At 45.4% G+C, this 25680-nt stretch overlaps 8 protein-coding genes across 8 annotated transcripts; 2 read left to right on the top strand and 6 right to left on the bottom strand.

The window, feature by feature from the left end:
- Nucleotides 1-342: 342 nt before the first annotated feature.
- On the bottom strand, nt 343-627 carry IAQ61_009567 (uncharacterized protein; the record flags this gene model as incomplete). The annotated part of the gene is made up of 1 exon (XM_066098438.1): nt 343-627. The coding sequence occupies one exon, from the start codon at nt 625-627 to the stop codon at nt 343-345; it is 285 nt and encodes a 94-aa protein (XP_065951597.1).
- A 135-nt stretch (nt 628-762) lies between these two features.
- Nucleotides 763-4038, top strand: IAQ61_009566 (uncharacterized protein; the record flags this gene model as incomplete). The annotated part of the gene is made up of 4 exons (XM_003837992.2): nt 763-782; nt 834-1063; nt 1113-2252; nt 2305-4038. The coding sequence occupies 4 exons, from the start codon at nt 763-765 to the stop codon at nt 3105-3107; spliced, it is 2193 nt and encodes a 730-aa protein (XP_003838040.1). The 3' UTR covers nt 3108-4038.
- Nucleotides 4039-5765: 1727 nt separating this feature from the next.
- Nucleotides 5766-5948, bottom strand: IAQ61_009565 (uncharacterized protein; the record flags this gene model as incomplete). Its single annotated transcript, XM_066098437.1, has 1 exon — nt 5766-5948. One exon carries the CDS (start codon nt 5946-5948, stop codon nt 5766-5768), a length of 183 nt encoding a protein of 60 aa, XP_065951596.1.
- A 9228-nt stretch (nt 5949-15176) lies between these two features.
- Nucleotides 15177-15945, bottom strand: IAQ61_009564 (uncharacterized protein; the record flags this gene model as incomplete). Its single annotated transcript, XM_066098436.1, has 2 exons — nt 15177-15449; nt 15841-15945. 2 exons carry the CDS (start codon nt 15943-15945, stop codon nt 15177-15179), a joined length of 378 nt encoding a protein of 125 aa, XP_065951595.1.
- A 661-nt stretch (nt 15946-16606) lies between these two features.
- On the bottom strand, nt 16607-17629 carry IAQ61_009563 (uncharacterized protein; the record flags this gene model as incomplete). Its single annotated transcript, XM_003837996.1, has 1 exon — nt 16607-17629. One exon carries the CDS (start codon nt 17627-17629, stop codon nt 16607-16609), a length of 1023 nt encoding a protein of 340 aa, XP_003838044.1.
- A 778-nt stretch (nt 17630-18407) lies between these two features.
- Nucleotides 18408-19985, bottom strand: IAQ61_009562 (uncharacterized protein; the record flags this gene model as incomplete). The annotated part of the gene is made up of 1 exon (XM_003837997.2): nt 18408-19985. One exon carries the CDS (start codon nt 19983-19985, stop codon nt 18408-18410), a length of 1578 nt encoding a protein of 525 aa, XP_003838045.1.
- A 771-nt stretch (nt 19986-20756) lies between these two features.
- Nucleotides 20757-22840, bottom strand: IAQ61_009561 (uncharacterized protein; the record flags this gene model as incomplete). The annotated part of the gene is made up of 2 exons (XM_003837998.2): nt 22701-22840; nt 20757-22650 (listed from the first exon to the last, which is right to left on the bottom strand). The coding sequence occupies exons 1-2, from the start codon at nt 22748-22750 to the stop codon at nt 20757-20759; spliced, it is 1944 nt and encodes a 647-aa protein (XP_003838046.1). The 5' UTR covers nt 22751-22840.
- Nucleotides 22841-22951: 111 nt separating this feature from the next.
- On the top strand, nt 22952-24046 carry IAQ61_009560 (uncharacterized protein; the record flags this gene model as incomplete). The annotated part of the gene is made up of 1 exon (XM_003837999.2): nt 22952-24046. The coding sequence occupies one exon, from the start codon at nt 22952-22954 to the stop codon at nt 24044-24046; it is 1095 nt and encodes a 364-aa protein (XP_003838047.2).
- Between the last annotated feature and the right edge of the window lie 1634 nt (nt 24047-25680).

Genomic DNA, 25680 nt, shown 5'->3' with positions numbered 1-25680 from the left:
TGAGGAAGCCGCAGTTTATCCGATTCAGCCAAGGAGAGCGTCGAGGCGCTTCGTTGCAATTGCGCGCACCAGTGTCCCACGCTCTGCACTGCCACTGCCTTGAACACGTTGGTTGTAATCTACTTGCATCTCGTGGACTGACCTTTGAAGCGTGTCTTCCGGCGGACGTTCCAGGTCGAGTCTTGGCAACATGTCAGTGAGAATTGGAAGAGTCGTTCCTGATCTGAGCATGGGTGAAGACAGGCCCCCTCACCCACCTTTGCTCTAGCGTTCTACAAAAGGGCCGAACAGCATTGTCCAGCAGATGCAGCGGCTTGACAGAAGTTTAAAAAGGAGTCGCAACTAGCGGCCATAACGGACTGGGTTTACGCATACTTTGCTGCAAGTGATTCGGCATGACTCGGCCAGTGCACGCGACGGCGCTTGACGCGACCTGTGCGCATCTATCCTGCCACACGGGTGCTTAGACCATTTCTTCAACCCAGACCCCAGATCGTGCAAAGGAAAAAGCCTTTTGCCTGCTTCCCACAGGCCCTGCTTAGCTGGTGACCGTGGATCCGCATTGGCGCGAACCATGTTAGACCCCGCATCTTCCTTTCCAGCAATGAACGCTCTGTTGCCTTCCATGGTTGTGGTATAGATAACAAGACATCGCTCCTCGGCTTTGCTGCATACTCTTTTATACCCACATGCCTTGCCCCAAGTCCGTATCCATCTAAACAGCCCGTCCAGAGCCACACTCTTACATAGACTCACTACGACATGCGCTCTCGAACTGGATGGTAAGGCAAGACTCTCCTGTCGTACCCAACATCTCTTAACATCCATCACAGTCTTACTTGCCGTCAGCGCAAGCTGAAATGCGACGAGAAGAAACCCCATTGCGGGCAATGCACCAAGGCCTCAAGAGAGTGCATCCCCAGTTCAGGGATAGTGTTTAGACATCAACATAATGCCTCCATGAATGGTGACGACTCCGGCGATGAGAACTCGCTCAAGGGCTTTTATGCCTACAAGAACACATTTGACGAGGACACCATTTGGATGGACATCCCACGGAATAGTAAGCTCCACCTGTCTCTCACGTGCCCGGCTGGCTATTAACCTCTCAGTTACCTTTATCAATACTACAAACCCCTACCTTGACCCGGGCACGCCAGAGTTCGACAGTCTATCAATCGCATCCACAGAGTCTCCAGGTCCATTTGAAACTCGGTCCCTCGTTGCATGGCGGTCACATAGCAACGGCCACTCGATCACGAGCACACCATCAAGTATGGGCATCGACATGGCCCCGACGAGCATACCCATGAGCTTCACGCCAGAGCTCGAACCTGTACCATCACTTATGCAGTCGCCTCCAACATCTACAGTAGGAACACCTGGCTCAACACGGGCTACACTTTGCAATCGCCGTATGAACTCCTTCATGGAATATCCGACTGCGTCCCCACCCCCAATCGATCCACGGTTAACTTCATCATACGATTCGAGCGAGTACATGCGCCGCACAAGTTCACTCTCTGGTTCGCGACGGTCTCCATCACACATGGAGCGAGATGCACAGTTAGAGAAAGACCACGAAATTGCCTTTCTTTTACGTTGGTTTTCCGAGGGACCTGGCTATTGGATGGACCTGTTCGATCTCGGAACATATTTTGCGTCCTATGTACCGGTCAAAGCAAGAGAGAACCCTTTGCTCAAGTATGCAGCAGTTGCTTGTGCGGCAAAGGCACTTGCCCGGGTATCAGGTCGCAAGCCTGTCATGGGAGGTAGTGTGACCCGTCAAGCTTGCCTGGAATTATATCCTGACGCTCCCCTAGTTGACTGGAAACACAAGGCGGCCATATACTACGACTATGCTGTATCCCTCCTTTTACAGGCTCTGAAGCAAGACACCACTCCTGCACCAGACGAGTCGGATTGTGAATTCAGACAGCTCAATGAATACCCAGTGCATGGATTCGATCGGTCATCGCCAAGGAGGTGCAGGACTTCGAGCAACGCATCGTTTGTTTCTTCTACCGATGAGCTACTGGCAGCTTCTGCCATACTTTGCGTCTACGAGTTCCTTGACACATCCGTCTCTGAGTGGGCCAAGCATCTCAATGGTGCCAAGTCGCTTCTAGTACTCTCGCAAGAACGTTGCTCCACACCACATTCATGCACATCCTCAGCCAGCCAAAGTTTCATCTCAAAGGCCCGCAGGGCTACGTTCTGGAACATTGCCAGACAGGATATGCTTGCTGCTTGTAAGTGGAGCCAACGTTGACGCTAGGGAATTGAAGACTAACACCTATGTAGTCATCAACAAGACTCATACTCGACTGGATACTGAAGACCTCACACTCTGGAAAGAGGCCGGACTACTGATTGACAATCAAGGTTTTATTGTTCCCAACAACGCCACGGAGAATGGATACATCGAAGACGGAGCGTCCATGATGCGAGAAGACCTCATCTGCAACTCGCTAGTCTGGCTCATGTCCAAGTTGGTCAACTTCATGGCAGCTGGAGACGAAATCACTAGCGATGCGACAGTCTTTGGCGTACCACAGCGGGCTCTGCTGGACTACTGGCATAGCCTCGAGAAGCAGTTCCAAGTCTGGCACGATAGACTACCAGTGACCTTCAAGCCATCGGCTAGGGTGGAGCCCTCGCAGATGCCGCGCCAATTCCTACAAGGCGACAACAGCGCTTCCTTTACTGAGGTCTGGTACAGCATCCCCATGTGCGCGTCGACGATGCAGACGTATCACATGAGCCAAATCCTGTTGTTCATGAACAAGCCGCACGAGTCGACCCAAGGACGCAGTACCATCTGTGCACGCATGAATTCCTACCAGTCCGTTCTGGCCGCGTGTCAGAAACACAGCCGTGAAATCGTCGGAATCTCACTTGCCCGGTCAGATGAGGCAGTGCGAATCCACTCGATCCAGCCCTTGTTCACTGCAGGCCAGTGTCTTAGTGACGCTCGAGAGCGCCAGGTAGTCCTGCAGCTGCTTCGAGATGTCGAAACCGATATTGGCTGGGCTACCGACTATAGGGTGCGGCAGCTAGTCGAGCAGTGGCAGTGGGAAGAACACCAGGAGACCCTTGCGAGCTGAGCAACACGACCTTGTGGCTCACTGAAGTCACACGTCTATCCAAAACACAATATACACAAAGGCCGCGTCTCAACACGAGGTTCGAGTCAGAATACTACGCAGTTAGCTTAGCGCTTCCACGTAGTGGATCCACAAGCCCGCCCTGCCGTCCCGTACATCGACCTGACGCCAGCCACGCCAACGTGCAAACGGAAAAGTCCGGAGAGAGAAGAAGTACCGAGCAGTGCAGCGCTTGCATACCTACCGGTAGGATTAACACCGTGCTGGGTCGTGTTGGTCCAAAGCACGCTTGTACGCTGGCTCTGTCCAGGCGATGAATGCCACCGAAACCATTCCTAGATCGAGTGGTAGTGGGTCAAGATTGGCAAATTGCAAAACGCTACTCGCTCTGCTCCTAAATCTCGCCAATTTGTATGATTGGTGCACGGCAGCATTTTAGCAAGACGTTCAATTGAGCAAGTTGTAGAAGAGATCAACTTCGTGAAGAGAAAAGAAGAAAAAAACGCCAATTTTTGCCTTTTGCTACATTAATTTTTTTTTCTTTGTCATTGAGATACCCCCCCTCCCAAATAGAAAAAAAAAACTCCAAATTTAAACAATATACTTATATACTGCGGAACCGTTTTTTCGACTTTAGCGCAACGTTACTGCACCCACTAAGGGACTTGAAGAACTCTAAGCAAAACTCCCGAAGGTCAATTATGTCGCTGTCGCGATACTTGCAAACCCAAGGCTGCGCTTGTTTATTGTATCAAGTGACTCAAAGATAGCCAAAGGACACACTGGCCGAGTTAGAACCCTCTATCAGTATCATGACTGACAATCGACTGAGGCAATCGTCTGAGGCCAAAAGACCGGCATTTGAAATCGTAGACGCGTTTGCACAAGTCTTGTGCTGACAAGAGCAGCAAAAGCCGCGCACGTACGCACATACCATACACAACACACACCCACCCCCACCCCCAACACCCAGCTACCCTATCGCGGACCAGGGCACCGTGCATGTATGTACCGCATCACTATCGCGGATCCGGCTTGCATGCCATTTCCCACGACCCGGACTTGGCACCCCTACCTAGGTACCCGACTAATCCCAACCCCTGCCAAACGTCCCTCCACTAAGTTCGGCTTGCCGGATCGGCCCTGCATGGGGGGATGGGGGAAAGACTCCTTCACTGTTAGCGGACAGATAGATGGGTGGGAGGCAGAGGAGAGAGGTCTGGATCATTCGACCCCATACGACACGCTGTTGCAAAATAGAACAGGATTCCATCACCATCATCTATTATCGTCGACGATGAAACTTGGGACGATCGCCCCCCTTTCCCCCCCCCTTCCTCGTGTAGGAACACGAAATTGGAATCGTGTCTAGACTTGTACCACCTGTAGTACATATTGCACGTGGGGTATTTTGACCGTTCGGCAGCGCTACCCGGGGGCGACGAGGCGGGAAACAAAAGACTGGCGGATGAGGGGTGGGCAGCCATGCGGATGGCACCAGCAACAAGACCTATCGGTCGCAATGCGGTCGTATTTAAACAGACAGGAGACTGGGTGGGGGTCAATTTCCAACGGTCATGACGAATTGTTGCATTGACAGCTTTTTTCAGTTGTGTGTGCTTGTGACGACAAGCACGCTATAACAGCACAATGGTGTATCCTTGTATGCGAGCTTAATGATCCTATTCTGCTGCTTTGGCGGGCGTGCATGAAGGAGGGAGATGAATCAGTCGTGCAAGCTGCCATATTCGCCTGCATACTTCTTACTAAGATCTGGCCGTGTCCAATTAGAGTTATTCTTCGCCAGCAAGGACAATCCTTACCCTGTGTACGTTAGGTACTGTGTGGTACAGTATTACTCCACTTAGTATGTATGTACGTTGGTGAGCACCGGGATTTAGACGAACAAAGGGTGCCTCATTCCGGGGCTCCACCATCGGTAACTTTTCCCCTGCCTTTTTTTGCTAGTCTGCTACTATTGTAGGTAGTCTGCTGTCGCTGAATAGGCCCGCCCGGCTTACCGTTTTCCAACGATCGATTGCGTGCGTCCCGTTTCCTCCACACGCTCTCCAGCCCACTTGTGCTGTGGTAGAGACTAGGTCCAGGTAGCGGTGAATGTCTACTGGCTCAACTCAATCCTCTGTTCCTACCTACGCATGCACATCACTGGGTTTTTCCCTGACGTTTTCATGGAAAAAACTACTCCACACATTAGCGACATCAGACCTAAGCACCTATCCTCTAGACACTTCGGGGGTGTCGGCTGCCCTGTTGTCGAGTCAAACTGTACTCCGCCTAGAGTCCCGTTCTTGCGACGGAGAATAGACGAGTGCCCGAATGCCGACGTCTCGTCACAACTCAAAATATGCTTTGTAGTGAAAAGGCGCAGAGGAAGAGAAAAACGTGAGCAGGGTGGCCCTGTCATACGTCATCGGGTAGTGAACTGTGTTCATTTCGAACGCTCGGCGGATGCTGGCTACTGTGCGCAATGTGGCCGAAACAACCCTGCTTCTCCTTGCAGTGTGCCGACCGCTCTTCTTTTTAAAGTTTGTTGGCGTAGGTAGGGGTAGGTAACACACAGCTGGCAAGTGGAATCCCGAGCGAGTCCGACCTAGAAAGCTTCTCGAAACCACGTTTTGACATGAGGCTTTACATGAATCAGACTAGTCTGGTGATGCTAACTGCTGCAAGCGTCTTAGGGCTTGCGTGAATAAAGTGCGGGAGGAGGGCATTGCCTTTGGCCAGTACGTGTGCCATCCAAGTCGTGCGGCTCCGCGAAACTGTGTAGCTCTTACTCCTGCGGACAGACGTCTCAGCATGTCCCGGGGTGGCGCTGACCATGGTAGGTTTGGATAACTAAAAGTACATGTTACTGACTGCGTTCACTTGCCCTGTCTTCCTGGTCTGTGAGTACGGATGACGAGCTCACCCTGGCTCTTGTAAACCATGCTGCTTTGTACCGGTAGAAGGCCTCAGGCGAAAAGCAAACGAATTCACTTCAAATCATGTATCTTTGCATAAAAGAAAAGGATGAATGCAACATCAAGTCTGGCCTAGGGTAGTACTTGCAAGTTGCACTTCTCGAACCTAGTCAGATAACGTCTCATGTTACGGGCACCCACGAGCTCCCGATAACCCCCTCGCTCTCCTACTGTAGGCATACCTAACGTGGCTTTCTTTAGTTCACGGCATCTGCGGATCTAGCCCTGCTAAGATACCCGGCACCCAAAGGGGAGCAGACGGCAACATGACCAGCCGACATATAGCCGATGATTTTGGAATCTCACCGTGTATGTCTTCACAATCGCAACTTCGTGCGATGCGATACGAGTGGTGAAACTCTGAATACATATCAACAGTCCAGAAGCATCTTCTTCTGGACCACGGTCATCAATACGTACTCGATGCCAGCTAAGCAAAGCATACCGTACCATGATCCTCAGGCCGGGGTGGCACCTTAGCCGAAGATCTGTACATCCATCGATCCATATGGCCGCTTTGAAGGAATTTCAATCGCCTCATGTAGCCCCGTCGCTATCTGCAAACGTGGTCCACTGCTATCATCTCCCTACATAAGCGCATTCTTTGGGAAACGCTTGGTATGCATACAACTCTGTCGTCAGTATCCAGCTTGCGGGGACCGCCCCATTCTCGCGTGGCAGCGGCACTTGGTCGCACTCTTGTCCTGTGATGATCCACAACGATCACGACACGTTGTAGACGCTAGGACGACTGGTTTACCATAGTCCCTGTCTCTAAACCATGAGTCCATCTCCTCAAGATACGAGGTCGACATGCAGCAGCAGCCCACACTGGCCGGGATGTTGCGAGGCGTCTGGTCTGGAAAGTCTGGCCCAGCTCCCTCTATCGTCATTCGGATCGCCATGGCACATTGATCGAGCCGATCGCTCACTGTTGGAGAAGGGATTCCGCAGTCTTCTCGCGGCTTCCGGATGTTTGGGAATGATAGTATCCGGGGTCGGAAGACGCTGAACAGGTGGTCTGTGATGTGATGAGAAAGTATTGATTAAAGAATCTATGGACGAAGGGCCAAGGTGGCTAGATATAGACATCCCCACTAGTCCCAAATAGGTGTCTCCCAGTCAACCCGGGATAGGGGAGTCGCCAATAGTGGTAGGCAGTTACCACCTTAGTATAAGGTAAGCACTATAGGTAATATAGAAATAATAGTCCCCTAAATCTATAGTAACTATAAATACAAAGAAAATAAGAGAAAAACTATATCCCCTAGTCTCCTAAGTAAATAAGATTATCCTTTATTTATTATATCTAATATTCTAGCGTCTAACTTCTTTAATATAGGCCTTAGGAGTGCCTTTATATATAAGTCTATAAGATTATTACTAGATTAAATATATTAGATATTAAAGTTACTTTCTAGGAATTATTCTCTTATAAAGTAGTAATAAACGTAGATATACTTTAACTATAGGTTTAACTTCTAGTCTTAAATAAGTATAATAGCTAGTTTATTATTAATAAGCAGGTAGTATAGTAGTATAACTAGTAGGAATTCTATAATAGCGCGTTAAGCCTAGATAAGATATAATACTATATATAAGGTAGCTATATATTCTACTTTATATATACTTTAAGTAACGTAGCTCTATTACTTAGATAACTATAAGATAACTAATCTATTAATCTTAAGGATATAGCTAGAGAATAATTTTAAGTTATCTAGGTCTAATACGTAGGAGGCGTTAAAGTATATTATAATCTTAGTAGACTATCTAGTAAAGTATGTACTAATTATTAGTTAATAATATAAAGTTACGCAGATATACTAGAGCACTTAGAATACTAGTTTAAGATAGTTCTCTAATAGGTTAGTATTATAGGAACTAAGTAGACTAATTATATATACTATATCTAGTCTACTTATAACTACTATAAAGTTAAGGGAGCTAATAATAGACTAAAACTTCTTCTAATAGTTAATATTAATAGGTATATCTATAGGTATATAAGGTAGGAATAAGCTAGGGTTAATAAGTATATATTAACTATTATAATCTATTATACTATACCTTTAAAGAATAGCTATAATATATATACGTTAGTAGAGTTCTATATAGTTATTAAAGTAGTTAATCTTAAGTCCTAATAGTATATATAGTTATCCTAAGTCTTAAAAGTAAAAGTAAGTTTTTATAAGGCAGAGTATTATATTAATCTATTCTTAAGTACTAACTATAAGGATATTATCTATATAGATCCTAAGGACAAGATCTCTTAAGATAAAGATATAAAGATTAAAATTAGCTTAGGAGAAATATTAAGACTTTAACTATTTAGATAGGATAGTATACTATTTACGTCTAGATTACTTAAGACTATAAAGGGTCTTAAGCAAGAATAGTGCGCTATTAGAAGGTAATCCTAGTAGTAGTTAGTAGTAGATCCTGTGCTTAAGATATCTATTTAGGTATGTGGTATTAAAGTCTACCTATTATATCTACTATCTATATAAAGTAGCAAGGACTAGGAGGATACGTAGGCTATTATACCTAACTACTAGTAAGTATATATTATTGTAGTTAAAACCTAGTTACTATAAAAATCCTTATACTATAAGCCTTGCTTTTCTTTTAATAATATTGCTAGATTTATCTTACTTAGTATTAAATACCTATTAAGTGCCTACAAGCTTTATACCTAGAGGTATCTTATAATAGGGTACAACTTCCTATATACTATTTTCTATATAATTAGTAATTTCTTTATTAATAGCTAGCTACTATAAGGTAGTATAATTCTTATCTATTACTTCTATAAATATCCTAGGGGTGTTAGTTAATATTATAGTAGTAGAGAAAGTTATTAAGAATAATAAAATATATACTAACGTATCTTCCTTATAAGTTATAGTAAAGAGCTATACTATAGTATAGGAACCCTAGTATTACTCTAGTATTTTTATCTATTATCTAATATAAGTTATAGCTATAGGTGTTAGTGCTAATATCTCCTTTATATATAGTTTCTTCTAGAGTAGGGCAGGTATTTATAAACTCTAAGCACCTAAAGAAGAGAAATCTAGTCCTATCCTAGGTAGTGCCTATATAGAGAGATAGTTAGGGCTACTTAAGAGGTTATATAGTATGTTTATCGCTCTAGTCTTAAGCGTAGGTGTCTAAGGTGCTAATAGAAGGTTACTTATATCCCCTAGCTTAGTGTTATTAAGAATTTTAATAGGAGGAAGCGTTATAATTAATTCCCTAGGCTACTAATTTAGATATTAAAGCTCTATATCTAGATATTATAGACTATACTTAATTCCCTAGTCTTAAATAGCTTAAAATAACTAGGGAACCTATAAGATAAAGGTAATATCTTAGGATTTAATAATAATAGCTTATTATAGTATATAGAGATAGCTTATCCTAGTACTATAATTATAGCTAATAAAAATACCTTCTTTAGAGTAGTGTAGAAGTTTAGTGCCTAGCTTCTAGGCCTTTATAGGAATATAAATATAGCCTTAGATACTAAATAGTTAGAGATACTAAATAGATAGCTTCTTCCTAAAGAGCTATTTGTGTAGGGTACGTTATAATAGGTCTAAAGAATATAGCGCGATATTCTTAAGAAAATTTGCTAATATTATTACTTTAGCCTATAAGAAAAGTAGATTATTAGATAGTATTATATATTAAGTAATCTAGAATAGGGTATAGTTAAATTACTCTAGGACGCTATTTAATTTATAGTAGTATAGTAGTGTTAATTTATAGATAATTCCTTTAGCTATAAAAAGTTTCTAAAGATTATAGCTAATATATTTGCTGCTATTATTAGAATAGAAGGCCTTAATAATAGAATATTATAGTATATTATTATTATAGAATTAGGTATTTGCGTAGGTAATAAAATCCTTAATTACTTATAGTGCGTTAGTCTTAAGCTTAAGGAACTAAATCTATAAGTGTTAAGTATAGTTATTAATAAAGGAGATATAATACTATAAGCTACTAATACTTTAAGCAGGTATCTTCCCTAAGAGATTAGAGTAAATAAGCTTAAGTAGCTAGGTATAGCGTAGTGTTCCTTGCGTTAATATATAATACACTAACTTTAATTATTAATATATAGTGTATACAAAGTTATTAGGTTTATCTAGTACTAGATAGCTATTAGTATAGATATATAATAGGTTTAGCACTAATAGATATCCTATAGCTTTATAAAAATCCTAGTATATCCTAAAACCTTTGCCCTTATATATATTGTCCTTCGCCTTTATCGCTATTACTATCGCCTCTGTTATTATTATTAGGGCTAGGGCTATTAATATTTAATTAGGGGAGGATAGGCTTATAAGTATATAGGTAGATAGTAATAGTAATAGTAGTTATTTAGTCTAGAGCTATATAAGGCCCTATATATATTATACCTATAGTGTGTATTAACTATATCTAACAAGGTATAGGTTATCCTTTTTAGTAAATAGCTTAAACCCCTTATATCTAATAAATATCTATAAGAATAAGTAGGTGCTATAGAGTTTAGCGCTATAGAGTGTGTTAGTTAGTACTATAATATTAGTTAAGCTATTAGGGAGCTATAGGTAAAGTTAAACTATGCTAATTCCTTATATAGGAAGCTTAATACCGCTAGCTATAGTAATAGTGCCTATCTTTAGTGTTAAGGATAGGAAGTTATTAGCGTAGCTAGATATATACCTAGAGGCACTAGTATTAAAAAGCTATATAGGTAGGTTAATAGTAGTAGGTTAATAGATTACTATAAATATACTTACTAATCTAGCGCGTTTACTATTTAAATTAAGTATTAGATATAGTAGTAGTGTTATTAAGTTAATATAATAATATGCAGAGTAACTAATAATAGTAGTTAAGCTATTAGAGTCTTTACTAGGGTTAACTATAGTAGTATTATTTGCCTTCTGCTTCTTCTAAGAGCCTAATAATAAGAATAACTATAACTATAGTGTAGTGCTAGCTTTTCCCTTTACTTAGTTCTCCTTATACTTCTTAAGATACTTATAATTAGGATAGATATAACTAATAAATAATAGGTTATACTTCTAATACTAGGTATATTTTAGTATAGAGGTACTAGATAATAGTAGTCTATTAGTGTTTAGTTATCTAGACACTGTTTATCTAGCTATATAAGTAGCTAAGGAGTTAGTAATATCTAATAAGTGCTTCTCTAAGATATCTAGGATCTTTAGTTTAATATCTTTAAACGCAGTTATATTCCTAGTAGATAAATTATTAATAATATTATCTATTATCTTAGGTAGGGTAGCAAGAAAGAATAAGCCCTTAACCTAGTTAGAGTTAAATATAGCACGTATTACTACTATAATAGGTTATATAAAGGTTATATAATATTTAGCTATATATATCTAGCGTTAATAGAATTTATTAAGGTATAGTCTAAGATTATCTCTATTATAATAGTAGAGGTTTATAAGTAACTAGAAAAGTAAGATTAATATATTACCTATATCCCTATTAAAGTAGTTAGTAAGATGCTTCTAGGCTTCTAGAGAGGTGTTATAGCTTACTACGCTTATTATTAGGTTATTATAAACTAATAATAGTAGTATAACTAAAGCCTTGTTATCCTGCTTGTCCTAGTCCTTAGTATTAGAAGGAAGTATTAGTCTTAGCTTCTTTCTAGTAAGGATAGGCTAAATACCTATATATCTAAATACTATAGTCTAGGCTAACTACTATTCTAGATAGTTCTTACCTTAGGAACCTAGTTTAGGTAATAAGGAAGGGTCTAGATAGAAGTTAAATACAGGTTTAGTAGATATAATAGGTAGTAGGGGTAGTGCTAATAGTTCTAGAAGAGGATCTATCTCTAGTAATAGTAGATATAAGGATAGTAGTACCTCTAATAAAGCTATAGGTAGAGCTAGTAATAGTAGTAGGGACGCGTTAAATAGGTTAGAATAGGAAGCTATAATAATAGTAAATATTAGTAATAGATATAGCTAAAGTAGTAGAAGCTAATAAAGAGAGATTAATATAAGCAGGTACTAGTAAATAAAGCTAAGTATACTAGTAGATAAGCTAGGCTTATAACCTAATATAATAAGAAAGTATTAATTAAAGTATCTATAGACAAAGGGCCAAGGTGGCTAGATATAGACATCCCCACTAGTCCTAAATAGGTGTCTCCTAGTCAACCCGGGATAGGGGAGTCGCCAATGGTGGTGGGCAGTCACCACCTCGGTATAAGGTAAGCACTATGGGTGATATAGAAATAACAGTCTGTGCCAAGTGTCGATCCAGCGTGTGTCTGCGTGGGAATGTGGCGCATCACCATGGACTCTGCGTCATTGTAAGCAGATGAACTCAGTGATACGGGTATTGGTAAAGGAAATCGAGATTTCACAATGTTATAGAAGGAGTGGCGAGGCGAGGAAGAGTGGGGGGGAGGGGCTTGTGATATCGGTATGCACAATGTCCACAGTAAGACATCCTCTGAGAACGAGAAAGGACCGAGTCACAAAAGTAAGAACGTCCTGGAGCAAGTCATTCGGACATTTCTTCAGTCTACTCTACTCCGAAGTCCGCACTAGGTGGCTTGCGCCTTGCACCCTGCAGACAACGAGGCTCATGTACAAGTAGTGCTGAGCCTACCTAGAAACCGTTGCGTACGCGCCTGAAGATCGTCCAAGGCCCTATACCAGACGAACGATTCGAGACGACAATCTCGATCTCCATGAGACATGACATGTTCCCAAGCTTTCTTCCACGTTCGACGGGCCCAACTGTGATGAGACTGCATTAACACATGGCATGCATCTACGATAGTACTACTGTACACGTCTCTCTAGCACCAAATTCACAACGTCATCGTCTTCGCCTTGGAAGAAAGAGAAAGACCAAAAACAAAAGTCTACAAAGTACGGAGGTGCCTTTCAAAAGTTGTGTCTGACGCTAGTAGACCACCTTTGGCCCGTCTTCGGCGCTTGGCGATATATAAAACTTTTTGTAAGGCCACGTATATATAATATATTAACCTTTTATAAGGTTTTTTTATAATTAGTTTATAATGCCAGGCCCTACTACTAATATATAAACTTGTGCTCTAATTATTGCGTTAAAGTCACCTCCTGTTAGCAAGCCTACCTCTTAGGTTACAGTATTAATAGGAGTTAATCCACGTATAGTTAATTAAGTGTATAGCAGAGCTATTACTGCTAGCTTTAAGCTAAACCTCCTCCCTCTTAAGCTCCTCCCTAAGCACGTTTAAGACGCCCTACGCTCTAGCTAACCTACTAAGCAGATAAAGGAGATAAAGGATTAGATAATTTAAGAAGTATAGCGTGATAGATATAGAAGAGAGAAGACATATACTAACATTACTAGTAGCCTTAGCACTTAAGGTATTAATATATTAGTAACTACTATCTAGAGAGTCTTAAGAGAGGCAGGATTTAAGAAGACTAAGCTAATAAGGAAGCCTAGATTAATATAGGAGATAAAGAAGCAGAGGCTAAGATAGGCGCTTAACTACTAACACTAGACGTTAGAGGATTAGAAGAATGTAATATAGATAGATAAGACCTCTATTATTATTAACTATAGGCGTAGGGGCTATAGAATCTAGAGACAAGCAGATAAAAGAGTTGTTAAGAGCTGCATCTATAAGAGGTAGAAAGGATACTCTAAATTTATATTCTAGGGCTACTTTTTATATAATAAGAAGGGTCCTTATTATATATATACGCCTAAGATAAAGAAAGAGAAGGAGTTAGCAAATTAAAGAATTGCTAAGCTAAATACTAAGCTTAAGCCTATCTTAAGAGATAAATAGCAGCTAAATACAGCTATAAAGAGGATAGGCCTAAGGAATAAGCCTAGCAAGAAGCTATAGTAGACATTTACTAAAAAGAATAGCAAGCTTTCACGTTAGTCTAGGGCAGGTATTAATTAGTAGAGGTATTAGAGTTGTGTACTAATCCTAAAGCTTATTCCTTTTGCTTAAGCATGCCTCTAAGACAGGCCTTAGACTATAGTAATAGAGGACAAAGCTCCTGCGCATTCTTATCACTTTTAGGAGACTGTTTATAGTCTATATTAGGTTAAGAAATTACTTTAGTGTAGCAACTTACCTAACTATAATTGTATTAAGCCTTGCTAGTATTATATAAAAAGAGAGACAACAAAGAAAGGAGCTCCTTAATTAAAGAGAGAGGCAGTGAAAGCATGGGAGTAGTGCTGGATAGATCTACCACAAGCAAAGATTTAGGCATGGATTAAGCGTATACTTGTACATATACTAATAATCATTCACCTTAAAGGAGGTAACGAGTATATAGAGGGCAGGGGGGGACCTTAGGTACGGCCGAAAATCGGGCCTATATAACCTTGGCAGACACAACTTTTGAAAGGCACCTCCGTACCTCTTCCGAAAATAGATCCTATCAATCTCCACCCTCTTATCAATCTCCATCCCCGTCCCCATCCCACTCCCCCCTCACGTCATCCTTCCTCCCCAGCAAAACATAAACCCCCCTTAAACCCCTCCCCCACCATTGATAAACCCCCGCAAACAGCACCCCAGACCCCCCAATCCACCCAAAGCTCAAACACCCCTCTTACGTCATACCCTGTACCGGACATGGTATGCCCGCCGCCGAGCCGGCCCCGGCACATCCCTCACAGCGCACATTCCTCCTCCCACGGCAACACCGGTACCGCACTGCAGCCCACCTACGCACATAACACGGCTTACCATCTGTGAGGGGGAAAGGGGGGAGAGAGCGCGGGGGAAGATCCATCCATGCCGTGTTTTCCGGCCTGGGGGGGAAATGCTCCACCAGAATCACGTCACGTCACCATCCTGTCCTGCACGGCGGCATTATATATCCGCTGGGATCCATGCTTATCTAGGAGGATTCCTCTTTTGGGCATGTTAGAGAACCATGCATCTCATGTGGGCTGTGTGGTTGCGTTGGTTGGTTTTGCATGGATGGTAACGGGCACAAGGCTCGTGCTGTAGCGGTCTTTGGTGGGTGAGTACATGTTTGAATTCCGGGGCATGGGAGGGGGGAGGTTAGGTGATTTTGGAACATGGGGGTGAATGCGTGAGGTGATTTGTGGAGACAATTCGAGTGTTTTGGTCATGTTGATTCGTTGTTAAATATGCACTCTTATCGTAGTAGTAGTAGTAGTAGTAGTAGTAGTAGTAGTAGTAGTCGTAGTCGTCGTCGTCGTGATTTCTTCTCGGGAGGGATAACCATTCCATTGTTGCGACGTCCCTTGTCGGGTTCGGATTGTACAGGCGTCTGGGAACGTCGGAAGCGTTCTTCTGTGCCAAATCCTGGTACTGTAACCACCAAGCGAGAAAACTTTATTGGCACAGTTGGATATTCATTAGATAACATATTCGAGGTTGTTGAAACTGTTGGATCAATTAAAAAAAAGCATAATCAAGCCCAGAAATCAACCCCCAGGTCAAGGCAGCAAGCGATCGTATCATTGTCACGCAAGACAACGCTCTTCCGAATCCCCGCAGCCTAACTCATTTCAGCTGTGATAGGCTTGGCCATCCATATTCAACAAACAGACCAGCCTGAGTCGTACCCGTCCCCAGATTGCTATGTTGGTCGAAGCCGCGGAGATGCAACAACCATGATGTTCGCTTGTTGTGGAGCAAAAAGATTGGCAGGATTGTGTGGGTTAACTGCATGTGTGACGCGACCACGCCACGTTGCTACAGACTGGGATTCTGCGCATGGGGATGCACGGCTTTCGGGAGAGTCAAGTGGAATGACGGCTTGTTCAGTGACTACCGTCTTTGATCGATGATCACGACGCCACATGATGTAGAATGTAGTGGGTGTGGTCTTTGGAGTAGAGCCTCAATCCAGGATGTTCTTCAGCTCACTGAGGACTGGTTTTTGATCCAAGGTCGTCACGCGGTTTCCTTTGGCACCAGCACGCCTCTGATGGACCATCATCACTCTCCTCAGGTGCGATGCTGGGATCCCCAAAATTGATCTTTGGACTGACAGTATCCTTCCACTTAATGTCTTTATAGTCCGGGAACCGTATTAAGTCGCGGACCCGCAGTGGTGTCGGTACTTCCCCCGATACGGCACAGAGGTTCCGTCGTCTGAACACGATGTGCTTCATCGTCTATAGTCTGTTGCGTGGCCACATGCTCTGAAGACTTAATATCAGAAGTAGGCTGTTGATCGCTTATCGTCACATTCGCATACCCATCGCTCGTACCGCTTTTATGGGGCACGACAAGGCAATGGGACACTTTCCCTCGGACTGGCAAACATCTTCTGTATTCCAAGAGCCTGCTCACCGGTAGCTACCCCAGTATCCCATTGTTTTGGGACAACATGATCCTGGAGGAACGAGCTTGCCTTTGTAACGGAATCTTGCTTCTCAACGACAATTTTGCCCAGGACCTCTGTGTGCCCCTGATCCACTCGAGGAGCGAATGGTTTGATGGCCACAACTCCAACGGATTCATTTATTGAGCTGAAATGTGCTTGAGAGTGATGTTTGCATGGCCTTTTGATCGAGACTGTCCTTGGCAGGTCTTGCGAGGCGCTTAACTTGGATCACGCTTGTGCCTGAAGTATCCTTAGTCCTTCGAGCCAGTCTCAAGGCCCGTTGATCACGAGGGGCGCCTTCGTTGTCATTGATCTTGCGGGGTGCATCGCAGGCGGGTCCTCTCAGCGTCCCAGCATCATCTGGCGCCCCTTCAAGTGCCGCTTGTTTATCCTTGCGCTTAGTTGCAGTGTCAGTGTCCCTCACCTCCACCCAGTTACCCTTGACTCTCCTCACGCCCGAGAACTTTAGAAAGGTCTGGGCCGAGCCGCTGGTGTCTAGATACTCGGACCCATCAGGCGGGGCATAGCGCCCTCGTACATAGCTTTCGTCAGTACGCAAGTACTCTGCGCTATCCCTGTAGTCATCACGGAATTCTACACTGTCGGAGAACTTTAGACGCTTGCGATGTGACAGTAGGCTCGTTCTGCATGACTTCTCTGGAGAAGGGAAGAGGGAGAGAGATCCACCTTGTTGTTCGTGCGCTTGCTTGTCTGGGAGCTCGTCGGACAGGGTGTCATCCGTGGTATACTGGGGGGTGGATGAGTCTGAAAATCTACGTTTTGTAACGTGTTGTTGCTGCTGCTGATCCAGGTTCCGTATGAGTTCCCCTCCTTTTTTAATATCATCAGCAGAGCCTTTTGTGTGTGGCTCTCCGTCTTGAACTGCTTCGATCTTGAGCAACCAGTTATCAAACTCCATGTGGATTTGTATATGGTTTAGGCGCGCAATCTGCCTCGCCTTCAGCGAATCACGCTTTGGTTCCATCTCCGCCCATTCCCTGTCTACATTCTGCACGGCGTTGTAGTAGGCACTGAACGGCCAGCACGTGTCGCAGTCTTGGGGGCCCGAATTTTCAGGGACAAGCCCATTCGCCGATGCTATAGCAAGTACACGATAGCATGCCCTGCATTGTATACGTTCGTAGCCGATGGCCATCTGCGATTGCGCGCTTCTTGGTCCGATCGTAGATTATTCACAGGATCCGCGCCTTGTCGATAATATCCACTGTATTAGAACACGTGACGGAAGGGCCAATAGTCCGGCTGATATCTGCGACTTCGCTCTTATATCTGGCTTAGTCTCGTGGTGCTTGCGATTGGCACTTTAGCAATTCGAAGATACTCAGGAAGTTGTTAGTGCAAGAAGTGGAGGTAAACAAAGCTTGAGATGAGTTTAGGCGTACGGTACCGGCACCTAGACGCACCTACCAAGTTCCGCTCCGTTTGAACACATCACTCTAAAATCCCGGCACCTGAACCTCAAGAGATGCTGATGTTGAGGAGTGGGAAAGAGATGAAGGAAATGATCCGTCAAGAGATAAGATACCGGTACCGGTAACACGTCGGCAGTCGCTTTCCGAAATTGTATGGTATGATCCGTGCTCAGCTACCGGTACTACTTTGTCGTAAAACATCTTAGAAACACATCCTTGAAAGCCGTCTAACTAGACTGTAGAGGCTCTCGAGATTTGATCGGCTGGCGTAAAGGGCTCTTTGTCCGTCCGCAGTCATACATGAGCCACACCCTAGACCTCTGTCCCTCGTTATACTGCCTGTTGACTAGGGATGTGCGGCAATCAAGCCAGCACAATCGGACTGGCCTGAGCCACCAGACTCTTACCTCGCTCAGAAAGCCATATCCTCTCGAGGCGCCAAGTCCATTTTACTTGCCATAAAAAATAAGGCAAATATCAAATTGGCCCTGCATCTGCTCTTCAAACATTGAACTCGGCGGCCCTTTCCTCCATCCTCTCCTCCAACACTGCACCGTCCACGCCCACCAGCTCAAATCTCATCAAATACTGATGCCTACTATATCGCTGAAAATACCCCCTGCACATTTCTCTCCAAGTGCCCCCTTCCATCGCCATCTTCACCCTCTCATCTTCCTCATCCAGCACCTTTACCCTGCCGTTCCTCTCCGTCTCCACAAACCGCACCCGCTCCACAGTGCCGAACACGACTTTCAATATCTTCACCACCATACCCAAGTCCTGCACCGGCATGTTCCTAACATCGACCGTGAGCGAGAGGAGATGCACTTCATTTGCCAAGTCTTGGATCTGACAGCGCCAGAAATACTGCAAGCTCTGCGGCGTTGTGACAACCGGTGGTTCAAACAGCTCAAATACATGATCAGGCGCGAGCCATCGGACACAATGCAGCAATGCTGATTTGCCAAAGTGAAATGCTAGACGTCGGATACGGGGCCGGTTCTGGGGCCCAGCCTGCCAGAGAAAGTTTGTGAAGCCGGTGAGACCGAAGTGAAAGGTGGTTGCGGCGAAGATGTAGGGTATCAGTGCACGATTTAGGTGCGGGGAAATGAGGAGGAGAGTGGAGAGACTGATGCAGGACTGTGAGGACTGAAGGTTGCTTGTGCTGAGCTGTGCATTGTTTGAGTCAGGTTGCGGGAAGAGGCGCGTGTCGTTACACATATTGTATGTTCCAAAGAGGGAGGTTGCGGTGAAGAGGATCAGTTCTTGCAGTTCTGGGGGTAGACGCGTAAATGGGTGAAAGAGCGGTTGGATTGGAACGGTATCTTTTAGTCGGGGTGGTGTACCGAGGGTTTTGGATCGATTAGCGAGGATTTTGTCGAGTGATCCATTGTTGGGGGTGGAAGGGCTGAGTGTTTTCTGGACAAGCAGGCTGGAGAAGTGTAATTTGTTGAAGTATTCGCGAGCAGACATCCAGCCTGAGCCGCATCGAACGACGAGTTTGTAATAGCCATCTGGAATGCTGCTATATTTACCCGGAGGGGGTTGGGGATTAGGGAGACAATCTGAGGTTCCTGTGTCTTCTTCATGATTTTCATCACTTATTACTCTGGAACCAAACATGTCCATGGATTTCTTTCTCTTCTGCACTTTCGAGCCTTGTTCCTTAGACATCTTGTGATCGTGCGGGGGAAACAACCGAATGACAACAGCTCTCCTCGAATCTGTGAAGGCAGAATGGCTAAGTATACAGCTCACAGACTTCCCTAACTCTAAAATTTCTCCACCTGGAGCCGCTCGAGGTGCGATACTGATTTTACCGTGGAAATATGGGCTAGAATCATGATCATGCGACCATCTCGTCAAATGCTGTAAAAACACCTTGCGTTGCTGTTCGTGAGTCCCAGTTCGATTCGAAGGACTTCGGGGTGATTTTTGGCTTGCTGGTGACACAGATCCAGGAGAAAAACACGTTGCAGGGAAGGTTGTCGGCTGCGCAGGAGGAGGAGAAGAAGAAGGAGGAGGAGTGCTGGGTGTTTGCCGTTGACCAAGACTGATATTAATCTGATGGAAGATCATTTTGCTAGTCAGAATGACTTGTAATGATATCAACGATCGTGTGCCAGTTTTCCGTGCTGTTTCGCGTATGATCCTGGTGGTACAAACGGATCGTGTGACAGGCGTCACCGGGTGGCAGATGAACGTGAACTCCTCTCAGCAGCTTTTCAGTAGCTGAGTAGATGGTGTTGTACTGTACGAGGGAGCTGCCTCATTTTCACTAGAACGTAAACTTCAGGCCCTCTTCAAAGCATTGAGGAGACGGCATAGAGACTAGAGGATATGTGCCTGGGTCCGCAGCCAATACTGCGTGGCGTGGGAGCCAGGCAGCTGACCCGTTGACAGTGCGCAGCTGTTCTGTGTTTGTAGACACTAGAATACGATTGTGATAAGGATTGACGTAGTGGTTTCAGTAAGTTATGCAAACGACTGTTTCAAACAAGAAATCGGCGAGTAGTGAGGGCCAAGGTCAAGACAACGGGTAAGTAAGGTCGAACGTTTGTTGGCAGTCCATAGACTCAATGACGCGCCAAAAGTATTAGTAATACTATCGATTCGGACCGTGCCAAGCCTAAACCGGCCACGCTAACCACCTTGTACGACGACTTCGGACTCGCCAGATCAACAAAGAGAAGTATAGTCAAAGAAGACAGAGAGTGGAAGTGAGATCTGCCTCCTCTCCCAAATAGTAACACTTATTTCATATGAAAAGTGGCAAACGAGAGCCGGGTATCCCAATAATGTTTAACTCCTTCCACGCCCATGAGCCGTAATTTACCGGTACAGCAGCCTTTAAGCTCGACTTTCCAGCCAGCCAGCGGCCCGTTCCAAAAATCCATTGAAGCCCTTGACATGGTCCAAAAGTCCGCCTCCCAAAGACCCAACATGGCGGCTGACATTGTCAATCATCATGCTGAGCGGTATCTCCGGCCCTTCATCCTCTCTACCTTCTGCAAGCGCCTTCTCACGACCATTGCGCACAGCTGCTTCAATTGCGTACATGTTGGCGCTTAGAGTATTCCTTGTCTCAACTCGCTCTTTATCCGCATCGAATTCTGCTTGAATGGCATCATGCTCGATGGCAACTTCCTGCCGGCTGTTCTGCAGTTCAAGGATTTCTTTCCGTAGTCCAGCATTGTCACGCTTGAAAATCTTCATCTTCTTGAAGCCAGTGCTGAGGACATCGTTAGCGTCCTGAAGGTCAAGTAGCTTTTCGTCTAGGCTCTCCTTGAAGGACAAGGTCAGATTGATCCAGCTTCGTAGCTCTTTCCTTTGGGCAGAGTCCTTTGAGGTTTGTAACTTCTCTGCCATCCTGGCGAGACGGTGGGTGATGCTCTCTTCAAGTATCGTACGTGCGGTATCTGCGACTGTAATGCCTCGAACGGTCGAACCTTTGATGCGCATGACTGAGATGGCGTGCTTTGGCCCCAAGAACTTCTGGCGCTTGCGTGATGGAAGTTCGCTCGATGCTTTTACACGCAGCGCCTGCTTGGGAGATCGACGCTTCCTAGCAGGAGGTGTGGGAGCTGGTAAATCTTGGGGCTCTGGCTCGCCGTATGCGTCTGGATCTACTGCATCTGATAACTCTGGGGCCTCTTCCACGGCAACGAGAGGGGCATTTTGGCGTTGCCTTGCTTTATCCGACTCTGGGGAAAGTTCGTCGAGTTCTTCTTTTTCAAATTCTGTCAGAGTGCTTGTTGATTTTCGCTTCCCGTTCAGACGAGCCACTGGCGTTGCCTGCAGTTCTTCTCCTTGAGCTTCAGTGGCTTTCTTGGGCCTCCCACGCTTTTTTATTGTGGCAACTGAAGCAGTCTGTACAGAACTTGCCTGTATTGGCAATGTCAGTTCATCTGCTTCCTCTTCTGTCCCGTGGGGTGAAGGCTGCAGTGATCGCTCGTCTTGCAGTGTACTTTGGTGATGTGATGGTGATAGCTCATCCTCACTATCTTGGTCTGCCGGGGCAGTTGCAAACGTAGTAGGATCGGCATCTGATCCCGTAGCTGATACTCTGCTTGGCCGCCTATTTGGAAACATACCCGGGGTGACGGGTACGGTTTCTGTAGATTTTGATCTCCGGGGTAATGAACGCTGCGATATGGTAGGTGACGCTTCGCTTCGATGTACTATTGGTGATTCTTGCACTCTACTTGGCGGGTATGGTCGTTGCTTCACAACACTCAATACACGAGTCCCGCTGGTAGCTGCTGGTAGATGTGCAAAGGATCGTCGCACGGACTTTGCACCGTCTTCGAGAACAGACAGCTCATCTGGCTCCTCCTGGAGGATCGAAAGTTCGTCAGGCTCCCCATGGTCTTTCTCGTGAACAGGCGAAACGGTTCGCGCATGCTTCCTGCTCTTTTCTATAGAGGCAACATTCTCGTCGCGATCTGGGCTCAGCTCATCTATCTCTTCCTCTGCGCCCGCCTGCGCCTGCTCGGAGCTGCGCTTTCGCTTACCCAGTTGGGGGGTTCGGGTGCGATCGCTAGGCGTGCTTCTGCGCTTCGCACCGCTACTGCGCTGGATAGACGCGCTTCGATGTCGCTTCGCTGAGCCGTTTGCGCCGCGTGGTGTGTGTATTGTTGGTGTTCGTCGTGAAGATCGTTGCGGGGGTAGGGAGGCTTGTTTGGCGGGCCCAGCGCCTAGGGCGCCAAAGTTGAAGCCAAAAGATGCTTGGACAGCGGAAGGACTTGATTCTTCAGTGTTTGCATAGATGGAGTGTAAGGTGTATAAACATACCCAGCGCCACGCACGCGCTGTTGTCGACGCTCATGACGATCTAGGTTCATCGTCAATCACTGAGCAAGCTGAGACATAAATCAGTTTCCTCTAAGCATACCGACAGGCGCCATAGCGATGGCAGGCGTAACAATCGAGGGGGGGGAGGGGGGGTAGAACTATCGTCGTCGCGTGTTTGGGTTCATCGCCAGTGTTGTGCATGGCGGCCGAACGCGCTAACACTATCAGCACGTGACATCGAAGAAGTTCAAATGTTGCCCATCTCATCAATCCCTGTCAAATGTCCAATCCCCGCTATAAACAGTCTTCACTTCACGTTCACGCTCAGGCCCGCACCAAACTGCAGAAAGATGAGCTGGTTCTGGGGAAGCAACAGCAGATCAAATGGCCAAGACGAACTCGATCCCTCCCTCCGCGACTTCTTGAAAAAGGAAGCCCCAATAGGCCCCAAACCATCACTACCAGCTGCGCCATCGAAACCAAAGCACGCCGAAGAATCCCCCACGCCTACAGAGGCGCAGCCACAAGCCACACAACCTCAAAAGCCTATCGTTCCCCCAGAGTCCCAATTCCAAGATGGCCGTTACGCCGACCTTTGGAAAAATTACACACCCCAGCACATCGTTGCAGACCGAGGCAAGAATGAGCAAGATCGACTGCGTGACCTGATCGACGCCTACAATGAGCGGCGCGGCGCAATTGGACGCATAGCCATGGAAAACTGCGCCCTGGAATACATGGAGCAATTCGAGTGTTGGCGGAGTCCACAATCGTGGTGGCAGCAGGGCACAATGTGCACAGCCGAGTCGCGGCGCTTCAACAGGTGTTATGATCTTCAGACTAAGTTCCTCAAGGCGCTGGGGTACATGACGATGGAGGAGCGGAGCCCGGAAGACGATGAGCGGATTCAGATGCATGCGGATAAGCTGTATCAGCAGATGCTTGCGCAGGAAAAGGAGATGGAAGAGGCAAAGAAGGAGGGGAGGCCCGTACCCAAGTTCGGGAGCCTGCTGAGTAAAGAAAATGTTGCGCAAGCCATGGTTAGTAGTGGACCGAAGTCGACAGCGCCAACGCCCACCGAGCCAGGGTTTAATCTTAATAATGATATCTGGGGCCAGATTAAGCCAGATGTAAGGAAGGAGTACGAGAAGAAGCTCGCGGAAATGCAGCCGGAGGAGAGGGAAGTGGAGCGCCTGGCGGTGTTGGGGGAGCTCAGGGCTTCGCAGGGTGTGGCAAAGCAGGTGGAGGAGACGTTTGTCTCTGAGCGAATAGAACGCATGAAGAGGAAGCAAGCCGGTCAAGCTACGATAGGAGATATGATCAAGACATGGTGGGGCTGGGGCTGATTCATTATTGGACTTCCATGTAGGTTCAGTGTATATTCTTGTAGCCATATTGACGATTTACGATCAACTGCCTCGACCACTCAGTTCTTGAAGTTACACTGACGAGCTTTAACCCGATCCGCAATGTGCGCTTCTCCCACACTGACGGGCCACGGCACTGTCTGCTCAAATCAGGCCTCAATTTTTTTAATTCGTCCCGAGATAAACATTATACAATGTCTGCATATGTCGTTCTGTCCACAACCCTGGACAGATCTCTCTAGTTCCCAAACAGTATCTCAAACTGTCTCACTATGTGGATTGGTATTGCTTCCAAAGCAAGGCATGCCCTTACTCAAGCAGATGTAGGCTTTTTTTTGGCACTTTCTTAATCCAGACTTCTATCTCATGTACAACTGTCTGGATAGACTAATTCTATTATACATGGTCTATCTTAATACACCGTCCTAGAAAGGTGTAAAAAGACTTCATAAGATGATATAGCATTGGATATTACCACATTCAGCAAAGCCGAATACCGTGGCTGAGCGCCACTATAGGAACACTCACTCGGCACCTTGGAAGGTTCACACCCCGCAGTGCAGACTGTCGTGCTGTTGTGCTGTCGGGTTGTGCCAAGGTCCTGTACTCCATTACACATGCCATCTGCATTGCAAGGCCCAGAGTACTACCCTGCTGGCTATAACCCATGTTCCTGGCTCATACTATGTACGTAATTCCCAGTTGTTCCATCACAGTAGGATCGACTGTGTGAGGCTGTGGCCTGACATGCCACCACAATCAACATGACGCGTGCCCGGGCTACCCAACTGTGTATAACCGAAGTACTCAACGAAGGATAGTCCCGCAACTTGCCTGGCGCCTTTTTCTCGGAATTGAAGAGTCAGCTTTTGTGCTAAGTACCGTCGGTATGGTTCTCTCTTGCATAAGTTATGGTTTCCTTAGTCTTCCCATGCGTCAAGTAGGCTTGGCGTGGCTGTTGATCAGTATCACCGACAGCAACATGCAAGAGGGATTGCATCCGACTCGTCCTCGCTATTCACCAAACTCATTTTGTAATGCATTCTTCTTTAAGGTTTCTGCGGATCTTTCGCACGTCGGGTTTGCACTTCCGTGATGACTTATGTCGAAAGTACAGCCGACAGTTTCGTATCTGAGTAAACTCCAAGAATTAACGGTAGTCACAGGAGCGTTCGGTCGGATTCGGTACGATGCGGGATTTAGCAAGGTGTGCTGACCCAAGTCCAATAGTTCTGTACACACGTGTCACTACGGTAAAAAATTGTTTACTGTAGAATGGTACGCTAGGGGTTTACTATATAGGTGTAAACTAACCTTATGTATACCTATAAATAGGTTTAAAGTAGTAGTTTACTTTTTTATAGTATAAACATAGTGTAGTTTACTATAGACCTATTAGTAGAGTAAATAAAGTAGTTTATAATAGACCTATTAGTAGAGTATATAAAGTAGTTTATAAAAGATAAAATATAAGTATTAGGTATAGTAATAATAGTATTAGATTTTTTTTAGTATCCTTATATAAACTACTAGTATATTATTGCCTATCCTGTCCCTAGGCCTAACCTACCTAATTAATAGCCTATACCTGCCTAATAAACAGGCCTAAAACT

This window comes from Plenodomus lingam, assembly GCF_022343315.1.
Source record: "Plenodomus lingam strain CAN1 chromosome Unknown contig_6, whole genome shotgun sequence".
NCBI lineage: Eukaryota > Fungi > Ascomycota > Dothideomycetes > Pleosporales > Leptosphaeriaceae > Plenodomus > Plenodomus lingam.
The sequence above is the reverse complement of the archived record's forward strand: the minus strand, read 5'-3'. Positions and strand labels throughout refer to the sequence as shown.